Genomic DNA, 18,044 nt, shown 5'->3' on the forward strand with positions numbered 1-18,044 from the left:
TGAAGTAAAATATGCGCGGGTGAAACCCTAAACCCCCGGTTGGCGTGGCAACGATTCTTAGTTGCTTTTTTGTTTACGCTTCTAAAGTAAACACAGCGATCGATGAGTACAGGGGTCAGCTTGACGCATCTTTTACAACACACTTCATCCAACACGACATCATTCCAGAATTTTATAGAAATTTGCCACAGCCAACTTAATAAGTGTGGGTCGGCCACGTGCAACAATATTGCATTCACTGGATACGATTTGATAACCATGACTTCCATGCGGACGCTGGAGTCTCGGCTGTCAAGGACTACGATTCACGATTCATACGGACCCAACTATCCCGTTAGTGTAAATGGAAATGGTGGCAATGGAAAATTTAAGGTAGGAGCTAGCATTATTATTTGGTTGGCCAAAGATATGGTTGCTAACGTAAATCAGTCGTCTACCTTGGCAACGAGCAGCCATCTTTCTCAGCATTCGTCGGCGACGTCCAACAGTGCCACTGGCAGCAAAGAAATTATCAATAGCTTCTCTAGCAGTGTCGTCCGCAACCCGCTACTCAAATATGCCCTGCACACGAATACTGGGACGTCGTCCTCAAGAGGATCCCAAATGCCTCCTCCGTCGTCGCCGAATATGCATAAAGCCGGTATTGGGCCCACACCTCATGGATATCTCTCCTCTCACGATGTTGTTAATGCGCAAAATGATTCTCACCGCTCAAGTGGGAGTAATTCGTCGCCGCCAATCGCTGCCCTGGTAAAACAGCCTCCAGTTCAAGCTCTTCGCCAGTATTCGCTTGACAGCTTCGAAATTGGTAGGAAACTCGGGAAAGGCAAATTTGGAAAGGTGTACTGCGCTAGAGATAAAGCTACAGGATACGTTTGCGCCTTGAAGGTCATGGAAAAGAAAGAACTTATTCACTTCAAGGTTGAAAAACAATTTCGAAGAGAGATTGAGATTCAGTCGAACTTGAGGTAAGCAGTTAATTGGTAATGCGAATTATGTCTCAGCCTGATGCATTGAGTAGGCATCCTAACATATTGCGGCTCTACGGGCATTTTCATGATTCTTCTCGAGTCTTTTTGATTCTAGAATATGCGGGTCAGGGAGAGATGTTCAAAGTGTTGCGAAAGAAAGGTCGCTTCGGTGACGTTTTAGCTTCTCAGTATATTTGTCAGATTGCTAGTGCACTCTCTTATCTCCATAAGAAGCATATCATTCACCGAGATCTAAAACCTGAAAATCTTTTGATTGGACTTGATGGTGAAGTGAAGTTGTCCGATTTCGGATGGAGTGTGCATACTCCTTCGTCTCGGTATGTGAAAATAATTGCGAGAATGGATTGGAGATGATTACTAACATTTTGCAGTCGAACCACTATGTGCGGAACTCTGGACTACCTACCACCCGAAATGGTCGAGGCTAAAGACCATGACCATAAGGTTGATCTTTGGGCCTTGGGTGTGTTGACATATGAATTTTTGGTTGGGAATCCTCCGTTCGAAGAGCCTGCTCATAAGGCCACGTATAAGCGGATTTCGAAAGTAGACCTCAAAATTCCTCCGTCTGTGAGCGTCGAAGCCGCGGATTTAATCAGGCATGTACGTAATGCACAATGGTTTTCTTTTCCAAATATCAATACTGACGAAGCCGAGTAGTTGCTACAACATCAACCTGAGAGGCGATTCCCTTTAGACCAGATTCCAGATCATCCATGGATCGTTAAGAATCGGCCACTATGGCCCAACAGCAATAGCGGCGATCGACGATCGAATTAGAAGAGACTAGGAAATCGATGTGTGGATGCATGGCGCTCGGATTTTGTTAATATTCTACTTTCGTTATTGATATCTATGTACGATGCACAGCAAAACACATTTTCAGAATATATGGCATGGTAATACGTCTAGTCCATATTTATAATGCGCGGTGTAACAACTTATATGTACACTTCTGTACAAATCGAAGGAGATAATATTGGAACGTCTGGTATTATCGGTAGATCTCGTCAAACGGTCGTGTATCGTTGAAGCATGAATCCCAAACCTGAGCTACAGCCTTCTTTGCCATCTCTTCGTCCTTGCAATTGGGGTTCCCCATGACAGAGAGAACTGCTCGTCGGCGCACACATTCTTGATGCTGGCGCGTCACTTTAAATTGCCCCCGGCGGAATATTTCGTTTGTCATTCGGCATTCTCCACTTAGATTCGACGCCCGAATCTGGTGTCGATTATTAACTTCATCCCGTACATGTTTTTAAATCAAGAACTTACCTCGGAGCATGCATGATGCTTCAGGTTAGTCCAATCAACATGAAACTTCATCTCATCATAAGCATGGATCAGCTCATGAGCCAAGGTATCTTCAAGGTGCAGCCGGTTAGCCACATGGTTCTGACATAGCAGTACACCAAGACTAGGATTGAAGCCGCCTGCTTTGTATTCGTCGCAATGGTCGCAAATAATGTGCTCCCTTCCAACTTGACTGCCAATCCTTTCAATTTGCTCTCTCATAAAAATTACTGTTGGACCTATGTAAATCGATGGTCAGAATTTCACCTCGGAATGACGTTAACCAATGTATTTCGGTCCTCACTGTAGTTCAAATTCCAGTCGCGATACTTCTCGCACCGTTTACACGACGCTTCGCGCTGTCTCTCCGCAAGCACTCGATGATAGTGTTGTTCTCCATTTTCGTCTAACGCGCCAGTGTAATGTGATGCTACCAGTTTTAGCCATTCAAAGCCATGCGGAAGCTTTTGTTGTTCGGGTGTTTGGGATGAATTCGATTCTGGAGATGATGATGCCGACATTGTAACTTATCTCTTGCTGCGGAGATGTGTAACCGATCAATGGCTGGCGACAATAATATAGTTAGCGCTGCTGCAGCACTCGGGCCGGTAAGCCGATAGTCATATGATAGATATAAATTATTCTTGAGATCCGAGTGCCGTGAGTAGCTGGATTCTCGAAAGCCGTCGAAGGAAAACCTTAAACTTTGTCACTAAAATCTAATTTTTGGGCGCCGCATCTCGGTCGTCCTGTAGTTAAAAACGCTTTTGGGCAGAATTTATTCACTCATTTCAAACTCAAATTTCGAAAATTCTACTTAAATTTCTCGGTATTGTTATGCCTGATACGTCACGACAATTTTGAGTGGTAGTCATTTCAAAGAACCCTTCATCCAACCTCATACGAATTGTGACTAATATAAAAGTCTCAGCTCTGTATACTTCACACGGCCTCGTCTTAACACTGCGAAGTGAAGAAATGAAGTATTGCGAGATCAGCAAATAGCAACAGCGACAGAGCATTACGACCGACATATGCGCAAATTGAAGTTGGGAGAGAACAGACTTACTCAATCTCTAGACAATGAAGCACAAAGATCAGAAACCACTAACAATCGTGATTAAACTGGGTAAGTCAAGTCATAATTAGTCAGTGACTTCATAAAATACGCTGCTACAGTTCCTGAAGAATAGAGCTCATTATCCTTAAACAGGGACGTCATCAATATGCGATGAAGTGACCCACGAACCACGCATCGCGAATATGTCACTGATTGTAGAGACTGTCGTGAAACTGCGAAGAGAAGGGCATCGCGTTATCATTGTTTCATCAGCCGCTATCGCGATGGGTTTGAAGCGATTAGACATTCCGAAGCGTCCTAAGCATCTCGCAACAGTACAAGTATGCGATGCTTTGAGCGGGTATATAAACAAGACTGATTAACTGGGCAGGCTATCGCGGCAGTGGGACAATGTCGGTTAATAGCATTATGGGATGAACTATTTAGACAGTTGAATCAGCCTGTTGCCCAAATTCTGTTGACCCGAAATGATATTGCTGATGTGGGTATGCTGTAGTTGTCGCGATTTGAGTCCTTACTGACAAGGGCTTAGCGAGCGCAATACCTAAACGCGGCAAATACGCTAACGGAACTATTGCATATGGGTGTTATTCCAATTGTCAATGAGAACGACACGTTATCCGTTTCGGTACGTTGGTTAGAGTTCGACGTGGCTCTTTGAGGTTGTGGACTCATTTTTGACAAACAGGAAATCAAATTCGGTGACAATGACACATTGTCTGCCATTACAGCTGGAATGGCAAATGCTGATTACCTGTTCCTTATGACAGATGTTGATGGACTCTACACCGAGAATCCACGGAAAAATCCTGATGCTCAACCCATCGAGGTAGTTACCGATATCAGTCAACTCGATGTTGATGGTATGATCTTGTATGATGTACACTATCAAGTGTGTGAGCTAACATTGTCTAGTTTCTACTGGAGGAAGCAGTGTTGGAACTGGAGGTATGGTTACTAAGCTGATTGCCGCTGAGCTGGCGACATCGGCCGGCGTGACGACTGTAATCACCAAATCATCTATTCCTGGCAATATCCACGCCATCATCAAATATTTGCGATATCTTCGACAACAAGAAGGCGGCAGCAATGACCGCAGCAAAACTTTCAATCCCACTGTACCGTCCGACCTCTCCGCTTCTGACTCCGACGACCGTTCTACCGCCCGCTCTGTTACACCTTTAATAAGCACGGATTCCGTCATGCAAGATTCTCCCTCTCCATCTCGAGCACCATCCCGACCATCCTCGCCTCCTCCACGACATACCCGGTTTCTTCCACAATCGCATCCCATGCGAGATCGTCACTTTTGGATTCTGCATGGCTTGAAATCGCACGGAATTGTGTATATCGATACTGGCGCATATAAGGCCATTACGCGTACGAATAAGGCAGGCTTACTACCTGCTGGCGTTGTAGATGTGGAGGGGACGTTCAGTGCTTCAGAAGCCGTGTCGCTGGTGGTAGTTGATAGGAAAGTATTAACAAAAGCAGAGAGAGAACATCAAGGCGATGGGGAAGCTAAGAAAGCTGTAAGAGCTACTGTGTTTGAGGATGGTGAAGATGTTGGTAAGGCTATCGTAAATTATTCTTCGGTGGAGATTGCACGGATTATGGGTCTGAGGAGTTCAGAGATTGAATCATTACTTGGATATTCAGGTATGTTCCGTTGTTGGATACTACTACTGGAAAGACAATATACTAATGGATTTTAGATTCGGAATATATTGCACACCGAGATAATCTGGCTTTTGCGCCTAAACATGTGTAGATTGTATATTTATAGAGATAGTTACGGCAGAAATGGTGGCGGGCCGTGCATGATAGATTCCGAGCTCAGCAATTCAACAATATTACTCTTATTGTCATTGGAATTGATCAGTCCACATGGAACACAAGTGACTAATTTCTTGTCATCCAACTTAAATTCAAACACTATTGTCGCCTTTTAGTTCCAACATGTACGTGTTCCAATAGGCTCAGCAAATTGGTCGAAGTCTATTACAATGTGATAACTCATGCACAGGCCGCTCCAGGTGCGGCTCAGAAGTTGTAACGTAGGAGCGGAGTACACAAGTTTGGAGTGTGCGAGGGCTGAGGATGTAGGGTTTTGACTGGCATGTAGTGGCCGTGACTGGCTTTTTACGTACAGTCGGCGTGGCCGGTTTGCACTGCGCTAACTTCGGAGTTCTCAAAACTCCTGCAGTCGTTCAAATTACTGTTCGTTTCAGCAATCGCCGTCCAGTAACAGTCACTCAAGGTATGTGGATAATATGCATATTTTATTTACAATAGATGGGATAGAGAAGAGGAATGATACGGGCCGGAATTGGACTTGCAGTTGCCCTCTGGTCAAGGTCCTATGGCCCTGATTTGATACGGCATTGCTCGATGTCCAGAGCGCTTTTTGAATCCTTCACTATCGACTTGTTTTTAACAAGGACACTCAATAAGCGCGGTGCTAATAGCATTTTAATGCAGATCATATAATTCAAAATGACTCGTGCGTCCGTTCTTAATGACGCTCTCAACGCTATCAATAACGCCGAGAAGACTGGCAAGAGACAGGTTCTCATTCGGCCTTCTAGCAAAGTCATTGTCAAGTTCTTGACTGTTATGCAGAAGCACGGTATGTTTGATTTTATGCAATGGAGCATGGAGGTAGGCGCGACTTTGGCAGGGCGATTTGGATGGAGTGATAAAACCGATATTTCCAACCCGGGTGATAACTGGACGAATTGCACTGCATGCTCCCGTCTGTCTTCGTCTTTTAATGTCCCGGAAGATTGAAACTCGTTCGAAAAATTTAATTTCGCGGGTTTGAAGAGATGCTTCTTACACGCTGGCTTGGTTTTCAGTCTTGTTTCGCGTTTACTTCTCTCCCACAATATTACCTACCATTATTACTCTCAAGTCGCTAAGCCTTCTGGCTCCACCTCCCAACAAAAATTTGGCTTGCAATATGACTAATAGTTTGCAATAGGCTACATTGGAGAATTTGAGGAGGTCGACGACCACCGATCAGGAAAGATTGTTGTTCAATTGAACGGAAGATTAAACAAGTGTGGTGTCATCTCCCCAAGATTTAATGTCCGCATTGGCGATATCGAGAAGTGGGTCACCAACCTCTTACCTTCCCGTCAGTTCGGTTTCATCATTCTTACAACCTCTGCTGGTATTTTGGATCACGAGGAAGCGCGAAGAAAGCACGTTGCTGGAAAAGTTCTGGGATTCGTTTATTAAATGGAAGTGTTTCTCTACATGTAAAATTAAAACTTTCTTGTAATTTATTGGGAAGAGATCATATTATATGAACTATGCATTCCGAAAAGGCCATATATAGCTCTTGTATGTGAATTGACGGCTATTAAGTTCTAGAATCTATATGATTACGCTATCACGTTATTTATAGTTTGTGTTGTTGATCGTGTCTGTTATCAGCTAAAAACGCATAACTATGCTTGACAAAATATAATCTTTGCGTGAGTATTATGACGCTAATGTATTGGAGACAAAGTAATCAAGAAAATTTGTACTTGATAAGCGGAAGGGCCCAAGGTTGGACACCTGCGAAAGTTTGGCGGAATTGCAAATTGGGAGTAGAAATTCAGGGGGCCCACAAAAAAATTTCTTGCGCCGTGCCAAACAGCATAATAATAGTGGTTGCATGCATAACATATTTTTCACCCTTTCGGTTTAACGCTGCATTTTGTAAGTTGCTGTTGTGCGGTGTGTTTCCTCCGGTTCTCTAAGTGTCTATAAGTTCCATTATGGCGTCTTCTTTGGGGAGACAGCTATCATTGATCAAAGCCAATGCTGTTACCGCCTCGACACTTGATCGCAAGAGACGACAGAAATCGCACGCAGTTTCGTTGATCTACGATCCCAAAGATGCTATTACTCAGGATTTGGATAGTATATATTTGGTTGCATTAAAGGGACTTCAGGATCTTGAATCCATCGATCATCGGTTTCGGACGTTTGAGAAGAGTTTGTTTTCTGAGACCAGTATCTCGATCGATAGATATGTTCAGGTGCGCAACAATGAAGATTTGTATATACGCACAATTATGCTAACCTGGCCGTCGCAGACACCGGAACAGAATGCTGTATTGGACAGGGCAGTCGAGAGCTTTTTGGCGCTCATTGGCCCACGTGTTTTGCTGCAACCGGCAATTCAAGCTCTAGAATGGCTAGTGCGACGATTCAAGTCAGTAATTAACCTGGTCGATACGTGAACTAAGAGCTAATACCGTATAGAATCAACGAGTTGAATGCGGAGATTCTTCTGTTGACATTCTTGCCGTACTACAGTCATCCTATTTTCTCCAGAGTCTTGGACACCATCTCACTTCCCCTCCCGCCACTTTTCTCATTTTTGTCCAACTCCAAGACCACAGCGACAACTCCGCCTCGAAATTTACTGACTAGAGCATTGTCGCGCGATGCAGAGTTATTCAGTCTTATTTCTGAGCATGTGATTACGCATATCAATGCCCATCACGAGTATCACGCATTGCTATCATTCTGGACATCGGCAACGATTTCGGCCATCCTGTCCATGAAAGAAGCGAAAATCTTTGAGGAGACCATTGCGGAGCGAACACTTCCGCATCTATCGACTGTTATTACTGCGCGCAAATCGCCGGAAGCGCAGACTGCAGCGTACATGATAGTTGTTGTCCTCGTCTCGCAATGCAGACTCGGCAATGACGTACTAGACGCGCTCGCTAAGGGTATCGCACTTAACTGGACCACGAAGTCGTCGAAGACTGGTTTGGCCGCGTTAACCCAAACACTTCAGTTCTACGACTTACCGGATGGCAAGTATGTGCCTCTCGATAATGGCGTTTGGAAAGCTATTGAGAAGATTGAATCACTCTCTCAAGACCTGGCGGAAATTAAAAAGAAGGTCAAGATTGATAAATTCATTGTTGCATACATTCACGCGATCCTCGAATACGATCATTCTAACTTTGAGCTGGTATTTAATCTTCTTTCTGAGCAGTCGCTGTCGGTCTCTCAGAAATCTGCTGTTGCGCACGCTATTCTCAAGATTGCCCATAGCTCGGATGCTAGCGCTGAGACTCAAAGTGCACTTGGAGAGACTTTGAATAAGTGCCTTGAAGATCCAGCTTTGAAGGATGTTTTCTTCGACGCCATGCAACAGTTGAACATGGATGTCGACGAAATGGAGTTGAAGTTAAAGACGACTCTCCAACCGGCGAAACCACCGCCTCATCAGGACGATTCCATGGTGGAAATTAGTTCACCGCCTAAGGTAACATTTGAGCAGCGTATCAACAGGGCTCGGAAGCCACAGCATACATCCTTCTTGGCGCCGACAGCAACAAAGCAATTCGAAGGTTTAGCCGAGATCTATCTACAGGGCCTTGCGGAGAAGAAGGAGGTTCTCTCTTTGCTTATTAAAAATGAGAATCTGTTCCCATCCGAGTCTGGATTGGCTTTGTCATTCCTGTTGCGAATGTGGACCGGCTCATACCCTGTACTTGCTCGAGTAGCTGCCCTTAATTTTTTCGGCACATTGGTGCATAATATGTCGGAGACGGTCGACTTGCAAGCTACTATTGTCTATCTCCTTGTTGCTCTGACGGATTCTTCCGAGAAGGTACGTAGGGCAGCTGCTCAGTGCATTACTGTCCTTTCTTGTCGGTATGAGAAGTCTCCGAAGTCACCACAGATCTGGGGACTTGAGTCATTGTATGGTGCTGGATCTGAGACAGATCAGCTCAAGTGGCTTGGTTACAAAGATCTGCGAGTGTTGTTGAAAGACAAAATTGGTCCGAGATCCGAAGAAGCAGTATTGGACCGTGACTACATCAAATCGCTTATTGGCAACTTAGTTGACGGTTCTGTTGCTATCAGCAATGAAAAGAGGAAGAAAGAAGTTGGTTTCAAGACGTCGGTGCTTGCATTCTTGTGCAGTCATATTACCGGCTCACCATTTTTCAGAATAAAATATTGTATTCTTTCGATGCTGATTGCTTCTAAGAAGACTCCGATTTCACTCTACGCACTGTGCACACCTTTATTGGGCACTTGGATCAAGCGGAGAAACACTCTTATCGAGAGCCTGGAGAGGGAGAAAGTTCCGTCGGCTCTTTTTGAGCGAACCATCATGAAGGTCGTGGTTGGCAGCGATCAGGATGGAGCAAAATTTCTGGAGGACTCTATCAGGACTGACGTTCCTGGATTGTCGGATGCTGCTGGTGAGAGGATCGCGGAGCTCTTCGATAACTGGAAGTATGACACTCAACTATCCTTGGTCCGCACACTTGTGGATTTGGCTTTGGACAATAATGTAATATTTTCTTTGGCATCTCTCTTTCTTCAGATACTAATTAGTTTTAGGTGCAATTTGCTGCCCTGGAAGTCCTGAATCAGCTCTCGCTGTCAACGGAAATCTTTTCGGCTATTATGAGCGATTCGAACCTTGGCACACAACATAGAGACGAACCTCAGCAGCCATCAAAGAGACGACGGCGAAGCAGTACTTCACAACATCAACAGTCAGGCGCCGCTTGGCAGTCTATTCACGGAAATCTGAGAAGGCTGACTTTGACGTTGGATTTGCTAGAGCGAAACCAGCCTCAGAAGCATGTTCCACTATTGAAGCAGCTGTTTGCTATTTTGGGAGAGTTGCTCCTATTGAAAACTGATAGCTCATTGCCAGTTCAATATACGCAGCAAGTGCTGGTGGATTGCATGCTACCAATTATAAAGACTATGGACGTAAGTGTATTCGATAGGCTGCGGATGATCCTGGTTAACAGATGGGTAGAATTCGCAACTCGACTCGAACTCCGTTCGTATCGACATCATCGTTAGCTGTATCCGAAGCTCGACATCTCCTCAAGTTCAGAATAAATTCCTCCTGTTGGTATCAGCGCTTGCTAAGTTGTCTCCTGAACTTGTCCTTCACAGCGTTATGCCTATATTTACATTCATGGGCGCGAATACGATCCGTCAGGATGACGAGTTTTCAGCCCACGTTATTCAACAGACTATTTCGCAAGTCATTCCTGCCCTAGCCCAGTCGACAAACAGTGGTGACGGAATTGCATTTGGCACTGTGGAGCTGTTGCTGAGTTTCGTGAATGCGTTTCCTCATATCCCGTACCACCGAAGAGTAAAGCTTTTTACTACACTTGTAAAGACCTTGGGTTCGCATGAAAGTCTATATCTCGTATTACGTTTGTTAGGCAAGCGTCACTGGGATGCTGTTGCGAAAGGCAAAGTCAGCGACGCTCAAGGACTCGAAGACTTCGTTGAAGTTTACTTGAGAGGGTTCACCGTTAATGAGCGTATTGAGGCAGCAAGGCGGTACCTTAGTCTTGTCATTGACATTCCATTCGACCTATCGATGGCAAATGAGACTAAATCTTATTTGGACGACGTTACTGGGTTCACTTCTGAGAAACTACTTTCGTCCAAGCTTGATCTTCTACGATTTTTCCGAATTATGGTTTCCGGCCCATCTCTCCGCTCTGAGGTAGCTGAGATTTTCAGAGGCACAGCCGCAGAAATTTCTCACTCCGATATTGATGCATTCCAGGTGTCAATTGGTGGCTGTATTGAGAAATTGCTATTTATTATTGATACGACATCTGAGGAGAAGTATCAAGAGTATCAGACTGAAGCATACGATTCACTGGATGCGGTTCTCAACTTGCTTTCAATTCAGGATTTTGTTACAGTCCTTGAGACATTGATTTCGCGACTAGATGATCCTCTTACCGTTCGACGCGGACTTATGCTTATTAGAGTCAAGTTCGAGCATGATGGTACCGTAAGTGATAATATCTCCAAGAACTCCGGATTGAAAATATTGCCATCTGTTGGTGCTGCTATCTCCAATGCCAATATTGAAGACATGGAGCTTATGAAACTGGGCCTGCAGGCTATTGAGACTCTTGGAAGCAAGTTCGCTGCTGTAGAGCCGGACGCTTTCGTGGGAGAAATTCTGGAGCTGGTTCTGGACGACAGAGGCATTCAGTGCGCCGATGAGAACACAGCGGTTTCAGGCTTGGTATGCTTGAGTACCTTGTGCACGGCGTTGGGTGCTAGGATGTTGGGATATCTTCCACGGGTGGTTCCTATTATCTTGGACATCCTGGAGAAGGCGATTACTATCGGTCAGGAATTAGTGGGTATTGCCGTTTTTGCAGTTATTGACTCGCTTATTAAGCGTATTCCGACATTTATGGGAAGCTACCTCACAAAGATCCTCGGTCTGGTGTTCCTGTCAGCTTCTTCTGGCCCTCAGGACGCTTTTGCAGAAAGTCAATCGATCGGGGATGCTAGAACTGTTTTGCTGGAGAATGTGATTGCGAAGATCCAGACCAGGCCACTACTCGCGTCTCTGATTTTGAACTGGGACGATGTCATAGCCAGGTCGGATTACGCGATAATCAAGTTTTATCTGTTTACCGCCACCCAAGTCATCGAGCGGGGAACACGCAAAGCTGTTATGTCGGATGCCAGCAAATTGTTCGATTTCTTGCTGTCTGCTTTTAATTCGCGCAACGTCCTAGGGGAACCGGGCAAGGCGATTGTCAACGATCTGGAAATGGAGGTTATAGAGACTGCAATGCAAGTAGTGTTAAAGCTGAATGACAAAGTCTTCAGACCATTGTTTGTACGAGCCACGAAATGGGCCACCGAAGCTCCGGTGGGTTCTTCGACTGAGCGTCGAAACAGATTGCTTATCATCTATAAATTTTCTGAACGTCTTTTCGGGTCTTTGAAGGTAAGTAGAAGAGCAAGCTGAAATGGCAATAATAGTACTCACAAATTTAGTCTATTGTGACGAGCTACTATGGATACATTGTAGAGGTTACCGCTGATCTTTTGGTCGGCTTTGTCACTGGCAAGACGAAACTTGATCGGGAACTCTGGGATTCAGTCATCGGTAGTTTGATAGCCGCATTCTCTAATGATCAGACGGGTAGAAATCACGAGATATCATTATAATTTTAGATGCTAACATTGAAGCAGAATTTTGGCAAGCACCTGTACGGTTCGACAAGATTGCTGACTCTCTACTGGCCCAACTTGCTCTTGGCGTGCATTCTAGCGACCTTCTACAGCGGGCGATTGTGGCTTTCGCAGTTTCATGCTCTTCCGAAGACCATTACAAGAGGATAAACAAGTCTATATTGGACTACATGAGGGACCTCGACGACGAAGATGATATAATGGCTGATTGGCAAGATGCCAAGGAAGACTCTGACGCGGTGATACTGGACCCCAAGCGCGTCGCCAAGACCGCTAGATTGAACGCCGATTCCACAGCTTCAGATGTTAAGATCACGGCAGTGAAGACACTGAAGGCGATTTATGAGCGATTAGGTGAGGAATGGCTGAGCATGTTACCACAGCTGGTGCCTGTCGTCGCCGAGTTGCTTGAGGACGACGACGAGAATGTTGAAACAGAGGTCAGAAATGATTTGGTCCCTGTTATTGAAGGTATTTTGGGTGAGAGTTTGGATCGATATTTGACCTAGATGTCGTTGGTGGAGTGTATTTTTGTAAATTGCATTGAATCGGATTTGGCTTAGGAAAGCAAAAAGTTGGTTAACGATGCAGTTGTAATTTATAGAGTTCTTTGGTTACAAGAGTTGTGGATAATTTAGTAGAGTCACTGGGAGCTCGCACATGATGAAACTACTGTTAATAAGAATCATGATTAGGATTCCAACAATCTAAGAGCCATTTGTATACTACTTCTGTACAAATTTGTTGATATTTTAGAATACATCCTCATTATAAATCCCAGTATTAAATTCAAAACATATCTACTCCATATCGTATATTCTAATCGGCAAATGCACCAAAACCAACACTTATAGATCTCATGCGCAGAATCTAAAATTCTTCCTCTTCGAGCTGATCCAAGTCCATAAGTCCCTGCACTTTCTTCCTTCCATCGTAGCCTTTGGCTTCGACTTCAGGTGACCAGAGTCCGCACTGCTTGAGAGCGTCCTGCGGAGCAATAGTCTTGCGACCGAGCTTGAATACATACTTGGATAGCGAAATTGCGCAAGGGTTTGTGCTTCCGGCAAGTTCAAATCTGCTGACAACGAATAGCCACTTCTCATCCCAGCCAATGATCTTGCTCTTGATATTATATTTGGCAAACGGCTTAATCTCCCTTCGGAAAATGGAGACGACCGCGCCAAGAGGAATGTAGGGCCATATGCCGCTCTCTTTCTTGGTGCTGAGGAGCATATTCTTGAAAACGTCGACCATGAGATCTGTACGCGCAATATCAAGGTCGGAGAAATATGTGGAGTTGGACTTGTGACCGTTTAGGTCACATTCCATGGCGGGTGAACGGCTGGTCCAAACCCGCGTGCGGAAGACGTCTGATTCTACTGCCGGCGTGTTTTTGTTGATCCATAGGTAGTATACGAGTGATCTGTAAAACCTGCTGTGCCTAATAGCAGCGTCAAGTGTCAGTACGAATATCCAAAGATGTAACAATTCACTTATGACTGCAAGGATAAGCCCGAAAAGCCCGAATATGCCATCACTTACCAAGCCAGTGGGATATTTTTCGCGTTGACCACCCAGAATAGCACCGAGAAGACCGAAAATAGTGTCGATAAGCTCCACATTCGTCGATTGTGGCGATTCAGTAATAACAGAAATAGTCGGAGCATACGATCTGGGAGTCGTGGCAAACGTTTCAATAAATTTCACCGAGTGGGGAGTTGTACCTGTCAAATAGTGATGATATTGCCCTGCTTGTACGCTTCAGGAGTCAGAAGGCAGCGTGGACAACAGGGGCAGGGGAAGGGTGCGAACTTAACATTGAAACTTTAAGTGCCCCGGCCAAGTCGATGGAATTACTATATCCTCCCTGCGCAACTGCAAATGTTCGTAATTACCATTAATTTGATATCAACCATTACATAAAATTATATCATAGCTACGTAGTCCCTGGCGAACATTTGTATCGGCTAGACGTAATACTCTTTAACGACGCCGTAAAGACCCATCTTTTGGCGTCGGTTTAACTACAATATCCTGATTCATTCTGCGGCCTGCGCGATTAAGTCAGCTAAAGGCACTGGCGACATTTGCTCAAACAATTTATCATCGACAGCTTCTACGACGTCCGGTTTAGACGATTTCGTTACGCTGGGTGAACGTTTCTCTCTTTGTCTTTGCCGGGTATGCTGGCGATTCGTCACATTTTCTGCAATGTCATAGCCGTATTCAATATCATAGTGAGCATCATTATCCCCTTCACTTCGTCCGTCCTCCCGACTTTCTTCAACACGACTCTTTTCGAATTCCATAGCCCGAATGTAATCATCCTGCTCTCCCAATTGCTCATGCAACCTTTGAATCAAGCCTCTGGACTCTCGTAGCTCTCGCTCCAGGTGTACAATCCTTTTTCGCAACATCTTTTCCACAGCTGCGTTATCTGTATCCAGACTAGCTGTTTGCCGCGTTCCGGACGACATACAAGCAGGCGTCGTGGAGATTACGGATTGCAGGACCGGACGACTGTTAGCAATTGAACCCGTGTCCCTGGTTGTCTCACGTGATGCTACTCTCGGTAAGTTGTCCTCGTATTCCTGTAAATTTGCTGCTAATCTGATTTTCGGAGACGTGCTGCGTACTGTTGAGCGGGCACCCGGCTGATGAAATTGTTCCGTGAAGTTTGTAGCTCTTTCACCATTGTTAACCTTGCGTCTCTTTTTCCTCTTCTCACCATCGAAATTCTTTTGATTATCAATACCGACATTCTCGAAGTTGATAGCTCCATTTTCGCAACTGGATATGCCAGCCGCTGATAAAGGAGGAGAAATTACAAGCCCTTGCAGTCTCTCATCACGACGCACGCGGGCTTGTAGTGCACGGCGTCTATCTTGTCGTTTCGCATCCTGTTGCGCTTCGAATTCGTGAAATTCCTGAACAGTTTTATTCCATGCTTGTTTGACGTTTTGAGTTATTCGAGAGAACATTGTGCTGTACTTTCGAGCAACGGTGTGTAAACACGCGCGTGGAGCCCCGTCTGAGACGCTGTCACTTTCTGAACCAACACAATAATATTCTAGTTGATAATCCTCTATAGTCGAGTGATATTTATGTAGTAGTGGCTGTTGATTTACGTATGGATAACTAGAATTGGAATTTTTTAGTCTAGTAGTCAGTGAGTGTAGGCCTCAACGGAGCCGCATCTGACACGGCGAAGGGTGTTTTCCACCACATTTAGAATCACCTAAGTGAACATATACCGCTCATATAAAATGCGCTGATTATGCCTGTGAGTTCACAATAATGATAAATACGCATTCTCAATCCATTTAAGGGTAGTATTTTTCAATTTCACAATTCACACGGTAGTTCCAGCCAAGTACATGGTGGTGAATATAAAAAAGGTACGTTAAAATTAAAAAGCTGTAGGAGCCACAGTAAGGCTAGGAGACTATCGAGAAGTCCACCAGCTGAACTTTAGGCTTCTTGTCAAATAAGAACTCATTCAATCTTCCGAGTTTGTATAATCCAACAGATACGAAGCCATAAGCTAAACCTGCGGATGAAGTTGCATCGGATAAATAAGAACAAGCACAGAAATGAATGCAAATTTTCCTATATGGATGGTCCAAACCCATTAGTAAATCAATATGTACAAGATGTCTAGAAGAAGGGAACTCGGAACGCCCAAATATGTGCAAGACCCTATTACTGCCACTTAAACCAATGCATAGCCCTTATTAATCGTAGTCGCCAAGCCACGTAGCCACGGTCGCAGTTCACTCTTTGTTGCCAACAAAATTACTCTACCTCGTCTGCCCATTCTACCAGTTCGTCCTGCTCTGTGTATAAGATCGATAGAAGAAAATGGAACATCATACAATATGATCGTTCGAACTGACTGCATGTCTATGCCTCTGGAGAAAATATCTGTGGTGACCAGCACTCGTAACGTCTTCACACTTCCAGTAACAAGGTTAAGATCCTTAGCATCCTTCAGAAGCGGTGAGGGTCTGATAAATTCCCGCATCAACGATGATCGCTCCTCCAATGAATTGTCCCTTGTGAGACCAACAGTAGGAATCTTCAAGCCATTGAGATACTCAACGATATCCGAGACACTCTCGCGATGATTCACGAAGACGACAATGCGCTTGACTTTTCCAGGATCAGTATCACTTCGATCAAGATTATATAGAGTCTCAGCCAATGCCTTCCGCTTATCATTAAAAAATGGTTTGGCAGCAGTATCGACAGTTGAGAACGTGATACGACGAGGAATCTGGTGGAGATGCGGTGCAACGATGCGCTCCATATTTGGATACTTCTGAGCAAGTGTTCTATCGAAAGTCTTCGGAATTGTGGCAGAGCAGAACACCAAAGTTTCCAGCCTTGGTGGTGTGTCGAGGATCTCCTGGGTCTCGTCTTTGAAAGACCGATCCATAAGACTATCGGCTTCATCGACTACAATCTTTCGGCAATCATCAAGAAGGTTCCAATCAGTTCTGTGAATCAACTTGAGAAGTGGGACAGGTGTCGACACTAAAATATCTATCTGCTTTTTGCGAATGCCGTCGGCGACTCCCCTCGTAGATTCCTGCGATAGACCGGCAGAAGCTAGCTTGATGTCGTGGCACATATCCTTAACCTGTACCAAAACTTGCTGAACCAATTCTGCAGTCGGGACGAGGATAATTGATCTGATATACGGCCTTTCCGGTAAGCCCCATACCGCCGGTGCACTCTGCAATTCTTCTTCCTTGAGCATACTGAAAAGTGGAAGCAGATACGCAAGAGTCTTTCCCGAACCAGTCTCTGCAGCAAGCAGAAATGACTTTAATTTGACTTTCATTTTATTCAAGTTCTTTCGATATCGCCTCCGTTCATAATACTCCTCATCGGTTTCATCCTCCTTTGCCAATAGTCCTTGTTGTGCCAATCGGACGGTAGGCGAGGGAAGTCTCATCAACTTCTGGATCGCAAGCGCCTGGATCGCCGAGGGTCGTTTTTCGTCAAGCTGCCGCAACGCACGTCCATATAATGCATTCCGCACAACGGGTAACAACCGTAGCGATTCAAAGGAGCTCAAACGAGCGACAGTCGCATTTAATGGTAAACGATCCTCATATTCAATGTTTTTGAGCACGGAAAACCCACCAGCATTGGGTGGTCCAATTAAATATGGGGTCGATTGTTGTCGCTCTGTAAACTGCTTCACGACAGCTTTCTGTCTTCGAAAATCGTCGTGATTCCACCGGGACCGCTGTGCATCGGACGGGGCAATAACGCTCTTTGATAGAATCATGCGCGCTGGCTTTGAGTATTTCACGTATTTCTTGCTCTTTTCGTACTTCGTGCGCTTGGAGGAGCTTTTGCGTGGCACATGTCTAGCATATCCGCGTGTGGATTGCCACGGTACCGTAGTCGGCAGTACAGGATTAAACAGAATTCTATAACCTTCCCGACACCTAAAATATATCGACCTGGAGAAGGACACCATAGCGACAGTGTCTTTGTGATTGCTATAGAGTAGCGAGCTTCGAAAAATTTTTGGAATTGGTCGGGTGTGGTTGTTGTTGACCTGGGGGATTTCGGCGACTCGAAGAAGGTACAAACCTTACTTTTTCTTCCGTAAAAGCATGCCAAAATAACACACACTGAGATTG

General features: G+C 44.9%; 8 protein-coding genes across 8 annotated transcripts; 4 read left to right on the plus strand and 4 right to left on the minus strand.

The window, feature by feature from the left end:
* The first annotated feature begins 111 nt into the window (after nucleotides 1-111).
* Nucleotides 112-1,977, plus strand: V1513DRAFT_436537 (kinase-like domain-containing protein). The gene is made up of 5 exons (XM_066896795.1): nucleotides 112-372; nucleotides 430-968; nucleotides 1,022-1,309; nucleotides 1,364-1,595; nucleotides 1,653-1,977. The coding sequence occupies exons 1-5, from the start codon at nucleotides 259-261 to the stop codon at nucleotides 1,770-1,772; spliced, it is 1,293 nt and encodes a 430-aa protein (XP_066756256.1). The 5' UTR covers nucleotides 112-258; the 3' UTR covers nucleotides 1,773-1,977.
* V1513DRAFT_436542 (Atp23p) lies at nucleotides 1,763-3,022 on the minus strand. Its single transcript, XM_066896796.1, has 3 exons — nucleotides 2,590-3,022; nucleotides 2,268-2,524; nucleotides 1,763-2,214 (listed from the first exon to the last, which is right to left on the minus strand). The coding sequence occupies exons 1-3, from the start codon at nucleotides 2,804-2,806 to the stop codon at nucleotides 1,987-1,989; spliced, it is 702 nt and encodes a 233-aa protein (XP_066756257.1). The 5' UTR covers nucleotides 2,807-3,022; the 3' UTR covers nucleotides 1,763-1,986.
* Nucleotides 2,998-5,555, plus strand: V1513DRAFT_436544 (Aspartate/glutamate/uridylate kinase). The gene is made up of 7 exons (XM_066896797.1): nucleotides 2,998-3,414; nucleotides 3,499-3,686; nucleotides 3,737-3,847; nucleotides 3,899-3,994; nucleotides 4,055-4,229; nucleotides 4,282-5,025; nucleotides 5,082-5,555. The coding sequence occupies exons 1-7, from the start codon at nucleotides 3,369-3,371 to the stop codon at nucleotides 5,135-5,137; spliced, it is 1,416 nt and encodes a 471-aa protein (XP_066756258.1). The 5' UTR covers nucleotides 2,998-3,368; the 3' UTR covers nucleotides 5,138-5,555.
* V1513DRAFT_436548 (40S ribosomal protein uS8) lies at nucleotides 5,556-6,882 on the plus strand. Its single transcript, XM_066896798.1, has 3 exons — nucleotides 5,556-5,626; nucleotides 5,848-5,995; nucleotides 6,350-6,882. The coding sequence occupies exons 2-3, from the start codon at nucleotides 5,863-5,865 to the stop codon at nucleotides 6,607-6,609; spliced, it is 393 nt and encodes a 130-aa protein (XP_066756259.1). The 5' UTR covers nucleotides 5,556-5,626; nucleotides 5,848-5,862; the 3' UTR covers nucleotides 6,610-6,882.
* Nucleotides 6,883-7,005: 123 nt separating this feature from the next.
* V1513DRAFT_408819 (uncharacterized protein) lies at nucleotides 7,006-13,165 on the plus strand. The gene is made up of 7 exons (XM_066895685.1): nucleotides 7,006-7,400; nucleotides 7,458-7,576; nucleotides 7,627-9,688; nucleotides 9,739-10,119; nucleotides 10,169-12,136; nucleotides 12,187-12,334; nucleotides 12,385-13,165. Exons 1-7 carry the CDS (start codon nucleotides 7,137-7,139, stop codon nucleotides 12,891-12,893), a joined length of 5,451 nt encoding a protein of 1,816 aa, XP_066756260.1. The 5' UTR covers nucleotides 7,006-7,136; the 3' UTR covers nucleotides 12,894-13,165.
* Nucleotides 13,055-14,157, minus strand: V1513DRAFT_461936 (uncharacterized protein). The gene is made up of 2 exons (XM_066899914.1): nucleotides 13,927-14,157; nucleotides 13,055-13,825 (listed from the first exon to the last, which is right to left on the minus strand). Exons 1-2 carry the CDS (start codon nucleotides 14,049-14,051, stop codon nucleotides 13,255-13,257), a joined length of 696 nt encoding a protein of 231 aa, XP_066756261.1. The 5' UTR covers nucleotides 14,052-14,157; the 3' UTR covers nucleotides 13,055-13,254.
* Nucleotides 14,158-14,266: 109 nt separating this feature from the next.
* V1513DRAFT_436556 (uncharacterized protein) lies at nucleotides 14,267-15,558 on the minus strand. The gene has a single exon (XM_066896799.1). The coding sequence runs from the start codon at nucleotides 15,363-15,365 to the stop codon at nucleotides 14,424-14,426; it is 942 nt and encodes a 313-aa protein (XP_066756262.1). The 5' UTR covers nucleotides 15,366-15,558; the 3' UTR covers nucleotides 14,267-14,423.
* A 79-nt stretch (nucleotides 15,559-15,637) lies between these two features.
* V1513DRAFT_436557 (P-loop containing nucleoside triphosphate hydrolase protein) lies at nucleotides 15,638-18,030 on the minus strand. The gene has a single exon (XM_066896800.1). The coding sequence runs from the start codon at nucleotides 17,876-17,878 to the stop codon at nucleotides 16,097-16,099; it is 1,782 nt and encodes a 593-aa protein (XP_066756263.1). The 5' UTR covers nucleotides 17,879-18,030; the 3' UTR covers nucleotides 15,638-16,096.
* Between the last annotated feature and the right edge of the window lie 14 nt (nucleotides 18,031-18,044).

This window comes from Lipomyces chichibuensis (genome assembly GCF_038497645.1).
Source record: "Lipomyces chichibuensis strain CBS 12929 unplaced genomic scaffold V1513scaffold_2, whole genome shotgun sequence".
Taxonomy (NCBI): domain Eukaryota; kingdom Fungi; phylum Ascomycota; class Lipomycetes; order Lipomycetales; family Lipomycetaceae; genus Lipomyces; species Lipomyces chichibuensis.